The 19,399-nt window shown below is 41.9% G+C and overlaps 1 protein-coding gene and 1 pseudogene across 1 annotated transcript in view; both read right to left on the minus strand.

Annotated features, from left to right (window-relative positions):
* Nucleotides 1-3,898: 3,898 nt before the first annotated feature.
* On the minus strand, nucleotides 3,899-13,765 carry LOC101662423 (annotated as a pseudogene).
* Nucleotides 13,766-15,267: 1,502 nt separating this feature from the next.
* The window catches only part of TNKS2 (tankyrase 2), a 49,320-nt gene continuing 45,188 nt past the window's right edge, over nucleotides 15,268-19,399 (minus strand). Inside the window, exons 24-26 of the mRNA XM_045291442.1 lie at nucleotides 18,014-18,200; nucleotides 16,629-16,785; nucleotides 15,268-15,682 (exon numbers count right to left, since the gene is read on the minus strand). Of these exons, the coding sequence (XP_045147377.1) occupies nucleotides 15,620-15,682; nucleotides 16,629-16,785; nucleotides 18,014-18,200 (407 nt within the window). The 3' untranslated portion in view covers nucleotides 15,268-15,619. The remainder of the gene's footprint in view (nucleotides 15,683-16,628; nucleotides 16,786-18,013; nucleotides 18,201-19,399) is intronic.

The following is a 19,399-nucleotide window of genomic DNA, read 5'->3' on the forward strand; positions in this document are numbered from 1 at the left end:
TCGATGGTCGAGGTTCTCTCTTCCAGGAACCCCTTTCTTTGTGTGCTGCTCTCCCCAGAATGATTTGCTCATCACTCTCACCCAGCTAAACACTGTGAGAGTCTACATTCTAGTGTAGCATGGCATGGAATGGTGTCTTGCCACTGATCTTTATTTTAAATGGTAATTCCAAGCCAGTAGACCTTTTTAAAAGGAAAGAGAAAAACTGGCTTTTAACTCAGGCCATGGCACCTGTGGACACCACAGGAAATGAACTCTTTTTTTTTTGGTGGGGAGTAGGGTTTTCTAGACAGTAATCTTTATGGGGGAGCCCTGGTGGAGAGGTGGTTATGCGTTGGGCTACTAACGGCAAGGTCACCAGTTTGAAACCAGCAGCTTCTCTGAGGGAGAAAGATGGGACTTTCTATTCCCATAAAAAGTTTCAGACACTCACAGAGGCAGTTCTACCCTGGGTCACTCTGAGACATCATTGACTCAATGGCAGTGAGTTTGGTTTAGTTTTGGTTTAATCTTTATGGGTGCAGTGGGTTAAGTGATGGGCTGCTAACTGCAAGGTTGGTGGGTCAAACCCACTAGCTGTTTTGTGGGACACAGATGAGACAGTCAGCTCTGTAAAGATACATAGTTTTACCCCAAACACACACCGTTTTGATGCAAACAAGGGGGTCAGAATGGAGATCCAAAGCCCATCTGGAGACATTTGGATATGTACTCACAGAAGGGTCACAAGAAAAGGACAGGTCAGTTAGGGTGTAGGATAGCATCAGACAAAACAAACAACATTCAGATCGCGATGTTAATGCCAACAAAATTTCATGCTAAACACCAATGTGTCGAACAGAGAAAGGCTGAACTGCACCGGAGACCTGTGGGTTTTAAAACGTCCGAGAGTGCAGAGAATGTGTGAGGCTTCAGTTTAATGTTTACCTCCTTGAATCAGCTTTCTTCTTGAATTTCCACCTCCTTCAATCATCTTTCACGGCTCACAGGAATGGAAATGCAAATAAAAACATGTTCTAAAATCACACACTTGGAAACAGACACAACCTTTAAGCGTACTGCCAGCTCTTACGGTCTGTTGAACCTCCGAGAGTCTCAGACTTGGGCTAAATTGCTCTCCCGTTGAATGAGGAAAGAAATAAGAGTTGAATGAGGAAAGAAATAAGAAAGAATGCTACACTGACTGGGATCTCACAAGCCATGAGCAGCCATTTAAGGTGCAGCTATTGGGCTCGCCTCATCCAGAAACAAGAGGAATGATGCAAGTCAGGACACATGGGAACCCTGAGTCCAGTGGGCTGACAGACCACACAAACACCAGTCTCGGAAACCCTGAGACCAGAAGAATGAGATGGTGTCTGGCTGCTCCTGCCCACTGCTCTGAAAAGGATCACATTAGACGGTTTTGGCAGAGTGGGAAGAAAATGTGTCACGAAACTCCCAATCATAAAAGAAACCAGGCTAACTGGTCCGATAGAGATTGGTGGAGCCCCTGTTCACCCTTGAGGTCTGGAAATGAACTCACTCCTGTGGTTCAGTTTTCAACCAAACAACAGGCAGGTCTCCAAGAGGAACAATAAAGTAGGGAAGTATACACACCTTAGGAAAATCAGCCATTTACGACATAGACAGGCTGTAAGAGGAACAATTATACGAGTGAGGTCCACACACCTTTGAATAATCAACCATTTCAGATTGAGAACAGGCAGCGCAGCAAAAGGAGAGGCAACTAAATTAGAGACAGAGGCGGGAATGGTTCCCTTGTGGAGGAAGAGCTCAGAGAAGCTCCTACAACCAGACTTCTCTCTTTTATTGAAGTCTATATGCTATTTTACACAGCTAAAGCTTCAGAGACCTAGAACCAGCATCATCTTGTGCACCACTGCTCACCCTTGGGACTACATTACCCAGAACCCCCTGCACCAGACGTCATCTAATGAAAACAGAGCATACCTAGACCGAAGTTCCCTAGATCTTGCACATCTCATGGGAACCTTAAAAAAAGCCTCTGCACACACGTGCTCGAAGAAGTCAGTATGGTAAATGCACTGGTTATGGTTTCTTCCTCATAGGAGCTGCTAATAAAATTCTCCAAAGTTGTCTGTATGTCTGACCAGAGTAAATAAATCTTTCTCTTGGCAAAAGACAAGAACCTAATTCCAGGAGCAAGATCAAAAGACCAGCATGTCAAAGTCACTGTTCTCAGGGACCAGTCTGACTCATAGTGAGCCCACAGGACACAGGAGCACTACCCCTGTGAGTTTCCAAAGCTGTATATCTTTACGGGAGCAGAAAGCCTCATCTTTATTCTGTGGGGTGAGGCTGGTGGTTTGAACTACTGATGTTGCAGTTAGTTGCCCAACCATAATCCACTAAACCACCCGGGCTCCTAAGATGGATAGAATAGCACTTACCCAAGGTTCAAGTTCGGAAGGGTTAGGAAAGAAGGAGAAACAGAAAGAGAAAACACAGGGAGGTATACGAGGCGATATCCTATCAAGGGGACTGCAACGAATGCGAGGAAACAAACTGAATTGTCGAGTGTAAAGCTGATGGTCTGCTCTGTAAACCTCCACCCAGTCCACACCAAAAACGCTTAAAAATAGAAAGCTGTATCAGTGGCCCCAAACACAAACAATGCTGGTGTATAGTTAGAAATCTTCCTTTCAGAATGGGGCAACACTACAGTCACATGGCAGTATTTCAGACCTATTTTGTTGGGGGAGGGTGGAAAGTAAAGTGTCTTGTATTTGTAAACAACTATTTGTATATATAAAAAAAAGAAGAAAGCCACTTACACTTGATTGTACATAGAATCTCCTGAACAACACACAGGAATCTAGATACTTCTAGGAGGGCACCAGAGTGGGAGGGAGATGGATAGGAGGGAGGTTTGATTTTTGCTCTATCTCTTCATATACCTTCAAATTGTGCTTATGTAAAACTTACTGTTTTAAGCTTCACTTGGATTTCCTTTGACCTGTCATCTGCACTCAGAAGTAGATCCTAAAGACATACTCACACAAGCAAAAAAAAAAAAAAAAAGAATGAAAAATGACATGATATTCGAGTTGTTCATTAAACTGTTCCTGGTAAAAATAGATTGTGAAGCAAACTGATTGTGAAGCAAACTGTGTACAAATCGGAAAAGATCCACAAGTTAGACTGTTGAATGAAATTAAAAGATGCAGATTCCTGGATGTCATAGTAATGAAAAAACTCAAGTTCATTGCCATCGAGTCGATTCGGCCAGAGTGACCCTATAGGACCCTATAGCCCGAGGGTTTCCACGACTGTAACTCTTTGCAAGAGTAGAAGGCCTAATCTGTCTCTCTTGGGGCAACTGGTGGTTTTGAACTGCAGCAGACATTGCAGTTAGCAGCCCATGAGTCGCCCACTCCACCACCAGGGTTCCTAGTAATTAAAAAATATACAAAAACAAAACCACCACATAGCGACCCTAGAGAGGAGGAGGACAGGGGAGAGCTGCCCCTGTGGGTTTCCGAGGCTGTAATTCTTTACAGCAATAGGAAGCCTGGTCTTCCCCCCCATAATTCAAATGGGAAACCTAAAAACATGTATTTATATTTACTTCCATTTGAATTAAAATGTCTGGGAGGGTGTGCTAGCAATGAACAGCATTTACCTTTTTTGTTATTGGTGGGAGGTTCCAATTCAGAGCGACCATTCGTACAGCAGAATGAAACATCGCCGGTACGGCGCCATCCTCGCAGTCATCACTGTAACCCGTCATGGCTGCAGCCACGTGGTCAGCCCTCTCTCTGAGGGCCTTCATCCTGTTTGCTGAGCCTCCTCTCCACTGAGCGTGTTGCCCCTTCCCGGGACTGGTCCCTTTTTTCTGGAAAGGCTTTATTATTGGGGGTGGACGACATGGCATTCAGTCCTTCTTGGCAGCGGCCTTCCTCACGGCGGCCAGCACTTGGCTCAGCTCCTCTTCCTCTTGGCCCGGATGTGTGCGCCCACCCGCTTCTTGATGAACTTAAGTGCGCGCTTGTCCTTGGAGACCTTGAGCAGCTCCATCGCCTGTTGCTCGGAGGGTACAAAGCCACACGCCTCCCAGATCCTGTCTCGCATGACCTTGGTGTGCTTGGAGAGGCGCCCGCGTGGCGGCTGGGCCTCGGCTTGCTCACGTTCATGGTCACCTTGTGGCCCTTGCTGAGGCCCATGGCCACAGGGCAGCACAGCCATGGCTGCTGCTCTTCGACGGCTGCCGCTGCGGAAGCGACGGGTCCCTCTTGAGATGAAACCTCACCGTTTTCTTTGGAGGAGCATTCGGGTTCAACTCTTCCCAGACAGACTTATTTGTTCATTCTTCTGGCAATCCACGGTCCAGTTCACATTCTTCACCAATTCCCATAATTCATGATCTAGTGCGACTGCATTCAGTGCATGAGCGTAGAAGAGATTTTTTATTATCTTTTGATACTTTAACAATCTTGATCTTTGTGGATAAAATACCTACTCAAAACTTTTTTTTAATGAGCATATATCTACAAATCACACTGCAGTTTTTCCCCTCCTTTGTAACAAGAACTACCATTCTGATTTTTGGTTCAGTAATGGGGAAAAACCAAACCACAATTCTAAAGAAGCCAACCTGAGATAAACCTCTTGTTTCTAAAAAAGAGCGCCTTGCTGAAACCCCCCTGCGGTGGGTGTCCCTTCCCTCAGTCGACCGACTCTTCAGAACTTTCCCGGCCGGCGTTTTCGTTTTTCATCTTCCTGCTCCTTCTCTTGTCCTTGTCTTATCCGTCTTCTCTGGTCTCCCCTCTGAACAGAGCTCGGATAGCCCAACTTCACGCTTGGAAACTGGAATTGTAGGAAAGCCGAAGCTCAGCCCTGAACATGCATTTCCCGACAGCTTGTCACTGTTGCAACTCTGCACACCGTCTCACATCTCACTTCCCTCCTACATGATTAATGGAGACCATGGAGGTGAAGTGGTACGTGACATCAACACAGTAAATGGTATCTGTAGCAATTTAATGCCTGGAAAGGAAGACTGGGAAATGCTGTATTATAACGAGGAAATGTTCCTGATATCTTATTTGCTGATTTTAATGAACAAAACAAAGGCCTGATAATTGTGATCTGTTAATCTCCTAGTGAACACAGGAATTTGACAAGCAAGTTAGAAGTCGCAATGTTCAAGAGAAATATTGGAACCATTTATTATACTTAATTCATTCTTCCCCCATGGATCCGGTGTCATTTCCTATTGTTTCAAGCATTTTTCAGTGCCTCTTCTGATAATAGCACATATTTTAATGCATTATTACAGCTTTAGGAAATATTTTAGTATCTAGTAGTAGAAATCTACAGGGAGTCTTCATACTGCATCTTGTTTGTGTAGCACACACTTACTTGTTCATGTACATTGTCCCTGGAGCAAAGCACATTGCTTTGGCTAAAACAACCTAATTTGAGATAGCTGGCAGTAAACTATACAGCTATTAAAAAGAACTTTTTTCCCTCCCTTAAAAAAAGCTATTTAGTAACATGGGAAAGTGCTTTGAATATAATATTAATAGAAGATATTCAGGATGTATAATCTGGTCTTGCTTTTGTTAAAAATGTTGACAGTAGGTCATTTCAAGGTTATGGGGTGATGGGTGCTTTTATTTTGTTGTACTTTTCTGCATTTTCCATATTTTCTATATTGTATTTGCTTTACTATTACAATCAGAACCATTATAACAAGTACAGGCTCCCTGACTTATTACAAGTTCCATTCTGAGTAAGTACTGTTTTTTTCCCCTCATTATTATTGCCTTTTTTTTTTTATCAGTATCATTATAAAAACCAGTCATTATTGGTCTTTTGGGGTTGGAAACACTACATATAGACATCTGTGAATGAACATCTGACAATAATATTTGGAAGTTAAGATCTGTAATAGTGTATGTAGTGATAAGATGTACAAAAAACCTCCTCAAACCCATACATACCTGTATTACTTCAATGGAAGTGTTTAGGCCCCAGGAGAAAGACGAGCTTTCTACTCCCATCAACAGTGGCAGTCTTGGAAACCCACAGCGGCAGTTCTACCCTGCCTATAGGGTCGCCATGAGTCAGAATGGCTTCCACGGCAGTGAGGGGCTTGCTTTGTGTTTTGTTTTCCCTTTACCGGTTGATAGAGGGAGTCAGTCCCACCCAGAGACTGCTCTCTCTGTGTGCAGCGTCATGGACAGGTCTCCAGTCCTGAAGAGACACACATTGATCACTTTAGTCCTTTCTGTTGAGTCGTGGTTCACGCATAGCCACCCCATAGGACAGAGCAGTCCTGTCTAGGCTGTAATTAAAAAAAAAATCATTTTATTGGGGGCTCTTACAACTTTTTATCACAATCCATACATCCATCCATTGTGTCAAGCACATTGGTACATTTGTTGCCATCATCATTCTCAAAACATTTGCTTTCTATTTGAGCCCTTGGTATCAGCTCATTTCCCCCCTCCCTCCTATTCTCCCCTCCCTCATGAACCCTTTATAATTTATAAACTATTATTTCATGTCTTACACTGTCAGACATCTCCCTTCACCCACTTTTCTGTTATCCATCTCCCAGGGAGGAGGTTATATGTAGATCCTTGTAATCAGTTCCCCCTTTCTACCCCACTCTCCCAGTATCGCCACTCACACCACTGGTCCTGAAGGGATCATCTGTCCTGGATTCCGTTTCCAGTTCCTATGTGTACCAGTGTACATCCCCTGGTCTAGCCAGATTTTGTAAGGTAGAATTGGGATCATGATAGTGGGTGGGGAGGAAGCATTTAGGAACTAGAGGAAAGTTGTAGATCGTTGCTGCCCTGCCCTGACTGGCTCGTTCTCCTCCCTGCAACCCTTTAGGCTGTAATCTTTGAGGAAAAGCCATCACCAGGTCTTTCTCCCTTGAAGCTGCCATGTCGGTTTAAACCCCCAGCCTTGAAGTTAGCAGTCAAGGGCTTGACCACTGTGCTGCTGCCAGGGCACCTCATGCTGTCAACAGATGTCACCTGCCAAATCGCACCATGGGGAACCATATGATGGCCCCTGTGTGTTGCCAGCTGTAAGGGTGTGTACTCTCTCTCCAAGTCCCACCCAGAAGGGCTGGGCAGCCATGAAGCTGGTGTAGTTAAGTCAGAGCACTATGCAAATGCCGGCCTGCCTCCAGACCCCCTAATCCTATCAGCAGTGCTGAGGGTATGAATTTGACCATCTTTCACAGCTCATAAATCTACTCGGCGCAAAGTTGACTTGCCAGACGCCGTCAAGCAAAACTCCTTCTGCGACTGGCAGTTGTGTAAGCAGCCGGGATCACGCCTCAATAAAGAGCTTTGTAAGTGGGGGTCTGGGAAGCAGCTTTTCACACTTGGATACAATGGAACAAAACAAGGGCAACGTGAATGTCTGATTGTCTGGACTGGTGGTCTCTCCTGCACCCGCCCGCCCTGTGCACGGACCCTGGCTCATTCCCAATTCTTCCCACGCAAATGGATCTATCTTCCTGCTAAACAACTGCCAGCACAGACTCCCATGGGATTTGTCTATTTAATCCTGTCTGTGAGTGCAAATCGACTATATTTGCTCCCATTGGAATCTGCTAGACCCTTTTTATATGAAAATTGATTCAACTCTGGCCAGGTTGTTTCTGCCTAGATTCCTCTTCCTTCTCAGTGGCCAGAAGACAAACAGTCTCCGGCTCTGGGCCAGACCACTGAAGTTTTCACCTTCCTGGGAAGTTCCCACCATTTCCCCCAGGACAAATGGGTGGTGTTGGACAGTCAACCGGGACCAGTTTCAACCTCTGGATTTACTACTGCCTCCAGAACCCACTGTTCATTACATCAGTCCGTCGCAAATTCAGCTGATGAAGGGTTTTAAGTAAAATCACACTAGCTCCTCTGGCCTACTCTCCACCAGGAGAATCACAAAGCGGTTAGGATAATCTGAGACGGGAAGCACCACAAAAAAAAGGGAAGGGAGGAAGGAAGGAAGGAGGCATCTTTGTGGTTCAGGCAACCAGTGCCATTCCCACAGATCCACCAGGGAAGACTCCCATCTCCTTGGGGCTGACTTCCCACCCACCAGGAACACAGCACCCTTTGGAGAGTTGTGGGACAAAGTGGACAAAGGCTCTCCACTTTTTAGCCTTGGGCATGCTTCTTTAACTCCTGAGCTTTAGTTGGACATTTAAAAGCTAACATTTCACTTTAGGTCAGAGGACCAGGAGTGTTTTTTTAAAAAAAGTTTTAGTGTGGCAAAACAGATGAAACAAGAAAGTTTCCAAGTAGCCACGGTGAAGGGTTATCATTCATGGCGTTAATCCTATCCACAAAGTTGTGCAACTATCACCAACATGTTTCCAAATTTTTCATCACTCCAGACTCTACACAATAAATCCCCATCTATCCCTCCCATCAGACCCTGCTGCTGCTGTTCTCACGGCAACCCTTAACAGAGCAAAACGCTGCCCGGGCTGGCGCCATCCTCACCACCGTGTTTGAGTCTATTCTTGCATCAATCCACACTGTTGAGGGTCTTTCCCTTCTCGATGACCTCTACCACACATGATGTCCTTTTCCAGGGACTGATCTCTCCTCGGAGCTTATTACAGTATGCATTGTGACTTCATCCCTTTTTTATAGATGAATAGTCCAGTTAATCCTTGGGCTGCTAACCTCAAGGTCAGCAGTTCAAACCCACTAGCCACTCCAAGAGAGAAAGATGAGGCTGACTACTTCTGTAACGTTTTATAGTCTTAGGAACTCTGTAGGTTTTTTTTTTTTTTAAATCATTTTATTAGGGGCTCATACAACTCTTATCACAATCCATACATACATCCATTGTGTAAAGCGCGTTTGTACATTCATTGCCCTCATCATTCTCAAAACATTTCCTCTCCACTTAAGCCCCCAGCATTAGGTCCTCATTTTTCCCTTCCCTCCCCACTCCCCCCTCCCTCATGAGCCCTTGATAATTTATAAATTATTATTTACTCTGTAGGTTCTTTTAGAGAAAGAATTGAAGCAATGGCAGTGGGCATTTTTGGTTTGTTTTTGCTTTTTAAAATACCCATAAGGAGCTCTGATGGAGCTGTGGGTTAGCACTGGGCTGCTACTGGCGAAGTGGGCAGTTCAAACCAGCCGCTGAATGCATTGCCAAATTCAAAGCCTCAAAGTAAGAGTTCAGGTCCCAAGAGAACAGTGAGTTTAATAATGTGAAACTTTCATCTAGTGTATATTAGTACTGGTGAAACAACGCATGGAAGATTTACAGGAACATCTGGAAGGTCCTAATGTACATACAAATAGAACCATGGAAGCTTTTAATATTACCTAATCATTTTATGACTTAATAGATTTCATGAACAAAAGGACACGTGAACCTCGATTCCACATCCCATCCTTTATTTCTAGAAAAGATAAAAGCCATTTTCCCCCCTACATTTTACGTGTCCATGTTTCTTAGTCCACATTTAAAGAAACCATCTCTTAAATTTTGGATGTTGTCACCCTTCACCTTGTACATGAAACTCCAAACACCTTGGCATACATCACCTAGTCAAACCCTTCCTGCTCTGTGTCAATAAAACAGGTGTGGAAACAGGAGATTCGATGACGAGCTGATTTCTCCGTGCCACACTGGACTGGTGGCCACCGTGTGGATTGGGTTTAGAAGATAGCCTCCACTAAGCCTGTCCTAACAAAGACCACCCACTCCCAAATGAGGTAACCACTGGCAGGTGGTGGTTGTTAGGTGCCATCGTGTCTGTCCCGGCCCACAGCGACCCTGAGGACAAGAGGAGGAAGCACTGCCCGGCCCTGCGCCAGCCTCACCATCGTTTTGGTTTGAGCCTGTGGTTTCAGCCACGGTGTCCGTCCGTCTGTTTTGCTGCCCCTCTCCAGGGACTGGTTTCTCCTGACAAGGTTTTTTGGGACAAAATTCAACATGGAACCCCCACGCTTGCTTTGCATCACATGCTTCTCTTTGAGTTGCTTTTTCCCCGGAAGAGCAGTATTTTGGCAAAATCTGAACTCGTGTTTTTCCCCTTGGATAAATCTATGTGGATATAGAGAGCTTTAGGCCAACATGGATTTTCTCCGCAGCATTTGGAATTTCCTTTCTGATGACTGGACTCTTATTTTTATTGAAAAGCTTTCTGTCAGTTTATTATTCCTTTGCAGGAAATTCTCAATTTTTCTCTGTAGTTGCTTTGAAGATTCTTCTCTCACCTTCTGCTGTTCTACTCCATTTCTAGATATAGACGTTTTCAACTCACTCTCCTAGGCCAATGCTTCACAACTTTATTCCTATCCTTTATAACCCCCCAACTCTTCTTCAAATCTCTTCCCTGCCCTGCTCTTTCTGATGGATATTTCCATTCTAGCCTCGTCTTTTTTATTGGAGGCTCTTACATATCTTATCACAACCCATACACTCATCCAGTGTCAAGCACATTTGCACACATGCCGCCATCATCATTTTCAAAGCACTCTCTTCCCACGTGAGCCCGATATCAACTCCCCATTTCTCCCTCCTCCCCCACGCCACCCTCACAAACCCTTGATGTTATTTTCATATCTTACATCATCTTCAGTCGCCTCTCACCAACTTTTCCGTCATTTGTTCCCCTAAGAGGGGGTTATAGGTTGATCCTTGAGGTCGATTCCCCTTTCTCCCCCAACCCTCCCGGTACACCTCCACTCTCATTGTTGGCCGTCTCCTTGTCTCTTAATCTCTTCACATTTCCCACCTTTTCCTTTTGTGACCATCTGGATATTTTCCTGCTGTATCTTCTAGTAGTTCATGAGCTCTCTCTCCAGACAGACCTAACCTGCCTGTTGAACTTTACATTTAACTTTTTTCTAGTTTCAAGACTTAGTTTTTCAAGTCTAATTTTCAGTGTCACACTTTCTAACAGGTTTTATACTTTCTTTGTGCCACATGTATTCTGTTGTTGTTTTACTATTTCAAACTGTGGGGGTGCTAATGCTCCAAGATTATGCCTGTGTTGTGCTCACATGAATTTACAGACTTTTTATCAGAAACCCACCTGATTTGGGCTTATTTTTTCCTGCAAGAATATGATGCAGTTTGAGCTATGGGTTGACCTTCTTTCCACAACCACCTTACCAGCGTATGTGCGTATGTTAACAATTTTCAAGCTGAGACTGTCAATTTGATATGCTTCAAAATTAGAGTTTAAGATTTAATTCTGTCTTCAGGACATTGGGAAAATTCAAGCCACTAGTACTAACATAGTAACTCATAGCTAACACCTGGTGACACAAGGGGAAAAGAATTTCATTCTCCCAACAACTTTAAGATGGGCACTATTAAAACTGATGTCACAGTCATGTGATTGGTTCACAGTCACATCGTTGGTGAGGCATAGGTTAACCTGACTTTATAGGAGTCTTGGTTACAAATGGGCTTACTGCAGGGTCAGCGGTTTCAAACCCACTAGGCACCGTGTGGGAGAAAGATGAGGCTTTCTGCTCCTATAGAGATTTTCAAGCTCAGAAACCTGAAGGAGCAGTTCTACCGTGTGCTTTAGGGTCCCTATGACTTGAAACGGACTTGATGGCAGTTGGTCCAGTGAGTGTGAGCCCACTTAAGAAAATCCATTTAACAAAGTCTTATATTGAGAAACTACTACGTGCCTTGGTAGCATAGTGGTTATGCATTGGGCTGTGATCCACAAGGTCAGCAGTTTCAAACTACCATCACTCCGCAGGAGAAAGAAAGGGCTTTCTACTTTCAGATATTTATAGTCTTAAGACACCCACAGGGGCAGTTCTACCCTATCCGACAGGGTCTCTGTGAGTTGGCATCACCTCAATAGCAGCAAATTTTGACTTACTATGTGCCAGTATGTACTAGGTACTGGTGGATCTATTAATTAACCAACACAGTTAATGTACCTGTACTCAAAATATCTATGAAAGACGGTTTCCCCCTTCTGCTTAATTTCTAATTAGCTAGGGATCAATATTTTGTAAAATAAATATGGCAGCAATGTCAAACAATTATAAAGAGTTTTAAGTTTATCTTTACTTTGTATTCATCTCACCACAGGTTGGTAACATACAGTATGCAACCAGACTTTCAGTAGTATTGCTCTACAGCAATATTGGTAGCTTATTTCAGGGGCTCTCTATATTGGTGTGAATGGAGATGGGGCATCGATTGGTGAAGACATTTGTGTTAATGGTGGGTTGTCTAGAAAGCAAGACCTTTCTGAGGAGGCTGGAATTAAGTTACAGACTGCCCAACTTGAAAGTACTGGAAAAAACAAGTGGGGCTGGAGCGAGGGGGCAAACATTCAGAAGTTTGTAAAAGGGCTACATGACAGTCTATCTTTATGGCAAACAACAGGTTTAACATATAGGTACCACTACTCTATCACACTGATCCCATGAGAGGACAGGACAGTAGGTAAAGGCACAGTTAGAAATACTAATCATAATGTTTAGGAAATTTATTTTTATGTTTACTTTCCTCATTGCCTCGCAAACAACTGTATCACATCATACATGGGCATGCATGCTTACGAAACAGCAAACACATTTATACCCTAACAGAAGCAGTACAGTAAAGCTGCTGAAGTAGATTTCAAAGCTAAATGATTTAAGGGTTATTTGCACCATCAATCTCTTATGGAAAGCAGAGAATTGATTACATGCACATGGACATTTAGCATATTGAATTCTAAAACATACATTACTATCCTTTTACGAACAATATAGACCAATAACGCTGGGATTTCAGAACTTACTAACAATTTTTAAAATGACATAGAAAGCAAAAATATATTTCTCTTTATAAATTAAGATGACTGATTTCCCAAGAATGAGTTTTAAAGGTTTACCAAAAGTAGTATAGGGGTAGGGGGGTGGGGGTAGGCTTATGCTAGATGCACTAAATGTCTAAAAATATTTTACAGCTATTTTCATCTTAAAGCATCTGAGCAGGTAGATTTGCAACTATACTGTATCAACAAGTTGATACCTCACACTTTGAACTTTACCGTTTACCATTTTAAAATTTAGAGCAACATTTTTTTCCTGTAAGTGTGGCTCATTGTTATCTTAATCCATATTCTCAAAGACCATTCAACACATTTATACTAGTTCAGTAATTACCATGCTAGTCAGGAAAAAAGTGAACGGTTTATTAAGAATTAAATGAGGGTATGGAATGTGATACAGTACAAGACACTCAAAATGGGTATAACCATACCAATCACACAAAGTTACATTTCACTTAAAAAACAAACAAACAAACCAAAAAACCAAACCAAAACTAAGAATAACCCCCTCTCCAAAAAACCCCAACAAGATCCCAATTCCATAATAAAGCAAGATATTTCATGCAAAGTATTAAAACAAACAAAAAACCCCAAACTTCCCACACCCCCAACAAACAAAATAACGATCAGAAAATACTGCCATGCTAACATATTAACCACAATATAATCATTCATGGGAAAAGAACACACTGATTAAGCAATGGATTGGATTACACAACACAAACAGTAACATTGTAAACGCACAGACCACATGATTTTTACATGACAAGGAATTCCAGAATCACTCATAGGGTGAGCAATATGGGCTAAATGTTGAGATAAGGGAAGTAAATATAAATCTCATTAACTCATCTCATCTATTAAGTATAAAATCTGGAAGCTTCCAGAACCTGAAAAGTTATAAAATTTGGCATCCTCCATTTGTTTTCCAAGAAACGACTTTAGGATCATATTTGCGACTATTAAGGAACTGTATAAAAGCACACCAAGGCCAGGAGCTGACATCTTAAATAACAATCACAATCTATTATCATAAAAACAATTCCAGATATGCAATTACATGGTTAATTCTTACTCAGGACGAGACATGATTTTCTAGCACTCTATGTACAAGTTCCCACAAAGGGCAAGTTCAGTTAGAGATTGAGTAAAACGTAAAACGCGGGTGAACTAGCACAGAGAGTGAAGGACAAGGTCCTCCCTGACACAGGAGTAAAAATCCTTCCTTGACTTCAGAGCAGCAGTCAACAAGGAAGACAGACTGCCAAGCTGTAATGCATGGCTCTATACCACAATGCTTAAGCATATTTCTTAGAAAAAGGAAAACAATTTACGTACTTTAAAAACTGTCATCGAAAACCCATTGCCTTCAAATTGATTTGAACTCACAGTAAACCTATACAGGACTTCCAAGACTGTCAATCTTTGTTGGGGCAGACAGACTCATCTTTCTCTCAAAGTGGCTGGTTGGGTTTGAATCAGTGACCTTGTGGTTACAAGCACAACACCTTTCCAACGCACCACCAGGTCTCCCTAGAAAACAGTCAGGAATGGCATTTTATGGGACAGCACTCCCCTCCACAGTTGCCAACAGAACACACGCCTGGTCATCAGGTGGGCTACACACCAAAAGCGGAGTTCCATTGGGCAGAGCAGCCAGCCAGCTCGGGCCGAGAAGAGGGACATGGTCCTTCTGTGGATGCGGACTGTTTACCCACACTGGGTAGACTTGCTATCAATATCCTAACAAGGCTAATAAAAAGGAACAGGAAACATTCTAGGACAAACTGCCCCTCCCTCCCACCCTCCCTTTCCTTTAGGCTTCCAGTCAATAGAACAGACTTTCTCTAGGATTAGTTTTCCCACCTCTGAAACTTAGCTTCCTATTTACAGTCCATGTAAATGCCATAATAGTACAATGGCAGGATTTAGCCTCTCTTAAAAAAATAAGAGCACTTGCTCTCATTTTTACAGAATGATAGTAGACAAATTTCTACCTTTAAACTTGGAGTTTGAGTTTAGTTACGAGGCTTCATGGCAATCAGAGCTTATCATAGTCAGCTTTTGGAATGTGTGTCTTATACGTAAAAAGATCACAAATGAAATCCCGATCATATTCATGAAACAAGTTCTTAACAGGGAGAGATAAAGGCGTCCATCAGCAATTATATCTGATAGAGCCACCTGGCCCAGCTGGCAGAGTTTCTGCTAACAACCCAACATAGCCTCTGGAATCAAATGAAAACGATCGCTCGATCGTGCAGATGTAAGATGAAGCACAGGTGAGCAAGACATATGGAAAGGTTTTGTAAACGGCTGCAGTTCTGAAACAGTAGATTTATATTACAAAGCAATGTAAATAAATATTGGGCTAGTACAAAAGCTCTTATTTACAGTTTCACAAATGACTTCGTATTCAGTGTAAATGCCGTGTTTTCCAGAACACAGTACTGTTTGAGCATTAGTAAAACGAGTTTTATTCAGGGCATTACATTTTCTGTTAGTCGATGCATAATGTATAAAAGGTTCAAGTGAACTCTTCATTATTTAGTACAGACAGACCCAGTGTAACCTGGAATGGCATCTGTTAAAGTGCTGAAAAACAGGAAATACTTAGAAAACACTGTACATTATTAAAGCTTTATCAAGTCAGAATGTTAAAACTTTTTTTCACATTATTTTTATCCTTTTGCCGTGGGCCTGTACGCAGTATGACCTTTTTCAGCAAAAGAGTAAAACTTAGGGAGACGACCAGCTGCTTGGATGATTTTAGGTTCGGTGGAGTTAGTTTCTGGAAACAATAATCTATCCATCAACCATACCTTCAGGCCTCACAATCTGGTATGTGATTAAATATTCAGGATAAGCCTGCAAGGGAAAGAGTAATTCAGATATTGGTAAACAACAATTGTTTTTTTTTTTAATCAAAGATAAGATGGTCTTAATATGAGGATTCCTAAGCTTTAGGGACCAATAAAACCTCCAACCCACTGCCACTGAATAGATTGACTAGTGATTTTTGAGACTGTAAAACTTTATTGATACACAGCCTTGTCTCTGTCCCCTCAAAGTAGATGATGGATTTAAACAAGCGATGGCCCAATGAGTAAACCACACCACCACCAGGGCTCCTTAATTTTAGGGAAGAAGTTCTACACTAGTGTTGTGGATCAGAGCCATGGAAAGGCATTTGCAACAAAACATCCTTATTCAATTCCTTAGATTTGGCATCAGAGTCTAGAATGAGAACTGAGGACATGTGCCTCTTTGTATGAAGTGAGGTGAGTCTGATACAGACCCCACTCAGAACATGCTCCAGAAAGACTTCTGAGAACAGGAGAGAAGTATACATTCTTTGCTTCGGATAGGTGAACTACTAAATCGAGAATTCTGATCATTTTACCTAAGTTCAAAAAGATTCAGAACAAGTGGCAAGATTTGAATGCAGTCTGTACTATAGATAAAAGAGAACCAATGGTATTTTCCTTTTTATAAATTTAATAACATATCCATGGTTTTAGGAAATTCACATTGAAAAGTATTTAGGGAATACAGGGACATACCTGCAACTTATTCTTAAACAATTAGAAAAAAATTTATGTGCATATACATACACAGGGCAAAGGAGGGAGAGAATGATAAAATGCTACTATTTGAGAAGACTAGGTGAAGGCTATACATTCTTTTTGCAACTTTTCTACAGAACTAAAATTATTTCCAAATTAAGTTAAAAAATGCCTTTGTCAAGTTGTGATTAGTGATAAGAGGTTACAGTATGATTCCTCAAACATTTCTGAAAAGAAAACACAATTACCTGTTCTCCTCTGTAAATAACATATTCGGCTAATGCTAGGCCATTCACACTGGGCCGACCAGTGACTGAGTGATGGCCGGGAGGAGAATGTGCCATTTTCATGGCGCTGAACTGCAGGAATGACTTCCCCAAGGTCACCCGGCAAAAGAGCAGCTGCCTGTGATAGGGAAAGAAAGAACACCGTGAAGACAAAGCTGGCTATGCAACGTCTGTCTGTGTGCGTGCACCGACTATGCTTTTAAATGTATGAACACAACCGTTACCATTTCATTCCTAAAGTAATTTAAGCATTCTCTCTAAAACACTAAAACTATAACAATGGTCTCTCAACAAGTCTTCCTGATTCTGCTCTAATTTCCAATCCGAGAAGTGCTATCTAAAGAAGACCAATCAGGTCGTATTACTTCTGTGCTTTAGAAGCTGCATACTATATTTAAAATGAATATATTTATATTTCTCACAATGAGGGAGGAAGTAGAAAGTGAGCCAGAGTGTGAGCATTCAAATTCTGAGTAGAAATTTTATTAGAAAGCCCTTTCTCTCTCAGAGTGGCTGATGGTTTTGAACTGCTGGCCTTGTGGTTAGCAGCCCAACGAGTAATTACTATACCACCAGGGATCGGCGTGTTTTAATTAAAATTCTTACAGTAGTAATATTACAAATAGTTTCAGAATCTTATCACAGTGAAAAGACTGCCTCTCTCAGGCAAAGCCATAAAATGATTAGACTCTTCTCTGTGGGTATGCAGTGACCAGCTAGCAAAGCCAGTTCAGCATCTGAGTACCAGACAGAGCGGAACCACTCCTTTGGATGTGTAAGACTAACTCTTCGGGATATAGAGCCTCATTATTTCTCCTGCAGAGTTGGTGAAGAAAAACATCCCTCATTGCCCTTGAGTCAGTCTGACTCACAGTGACCTTATAGAGTACAACTGCCCTTGTGGGTTTTCAAGGCTGTAAACCATCATCTTCTTCCTTGGAGCCGCAGCTGGTGGACTTGACCCACAAGTCTCGGAGTTAGCAGTCTAATGTGCTATCTCACTGCACCCCTCAGGGCTCCCCCAGGGTCCATACCCTGTAATATTTAAGCGCTACAAGAAAATCTCTTTCATGATTGGTTTTCTATTCAGTATTCTTTAAAGTACCAGATGTCCAAATCACTAATGGAGTTAAATAAGTCAAGTGCTTATCATTGTGCTTGGCTCACAGAGATCATTTAATAAACATAGCTATTATTATAGCTGGTAAGAGAGCCAACAGCAACCTAAAACACTCCTAGCCTAGATTCTTTAAGTTGTCCAAGATAATTCCTTACCTGGGACATTTCTCAACTATCTAACCAGCACTGTTTGATTCTTACCAAAATAAATCACAGCAAATGCTTACCTGTGGCAAATGTAACAAGATCTGTCTTTGTGAACTGGGCATCCAGTGCCTCCTCCAATTCCATATACATATTGGTTGCTTTTGGAAGAGTTTTCAGCAAAATAAATGCCAGCTCCAAACATTCCACCTATGTAGGCATGCCTTTCATCAAAGCCTTTATGAATGATAGCATTCACAAAGGGAGATCCTAAAATACATACCAATAACAAGAATTTAAAATTTATCTAACAATAAAAACTAAAGGCTTTTAGAAGTTAAATTTTTACACATATACATCAACCCACGAAGCACAAACAAAAGGTAACAAGCTGCGAAGTAGTTCAGACTCATAGCAACTCTACAGTGACTAGAACTGATCCACAGGGTTTCCTCCGCTGAAACCTGTCTGAGAATAGATGGCCAAGTTTCTTTCTTGTGGGAGGAGTCTTGCTGGGGTAGTGGTTACACACTGGGCTGCTAGCCACAGGCAAGCAGGTGGAAACCACCGGACACCCCATGGGAGAAAGACAAAGCATGCTATTCCTCTGAAGAGCAGCAGTCTCGGACACCCATAGGGGCATTCTACCGGGTCCAATAGGGTTGCCAGGAGCGGGAATCAACTTGACGGCAGTGTTTTTTTCTTTCTTCTCGCTCTCTCTGAAGTGGGTGCCCCGTCTTCCTGTTAGCAGCCTCGTGTTTACTAACTGCACCACCAGGGCTCCTTGATAAAACTATTACAGCTCTCAAAAATTTTTCTATATTCATGTCACATGAAGAAACAGACGGTTACATATGTGCTTGAAAATTTGATAAATACTACAATATCTACACTGTTATAAACTTGAAAGACTATTCTACACCTGCCAGTTTGTGTTGCAAAACCCCAGAAAATTCCATATTATATGCAATAGTACTTTCCATTTAATAAGCTATCTGAAACCTCCATAGGTTCAATGACAATGGCTTTGCTAACATAGAAGTTAAAAGCGGTTTTGACACTTCAAATCAAAATCAGAACAAGCTGCATAAGCAAGCTCTCCAAAGATGATTTGAAGGTATTATTTTAATTCAAATGAATCATTGAAAGTAAAACACACCATTTCTCGAGTAATCACGATGAAGTAAAATCTACTATTCAAAGTAACAAGGAGAATGTGAACAAATTCTCATCTTTACATTTTTTTCATTACAGAAATTCTATTAAATACCACCATTACACAAAAATCAAGAATTTGAAGATATAAATATGAACATAAAATTACTGGATTGTTTTTAAAAATGATAATCAAGAATAGGCAGATTCATTATTTCTTTGGTATCACTATAGCTTTAGAATACATATATATTTTTTAATTAAAAAAATTTTTTTATTGGTGGTTCTTATAACATTCCATAGATCAACTGTAT

Source organism: Echinops telfairi, unplaced genomic scaffold, assembly GCF_000313985.2.
Source record: "Echinops telfairi isolate 266 unplaced genomic scaffold, ASM31398v2 ScPeMD7_70;HRSCAF=299, whole genome shotgun sequence".
NCBI classification, from domain to species: Eukaryota; Metazoa; Chordata; class Mammalia; order Afrosoricida; family Tenrecidae; genus Echinops; species Echinops telfairi.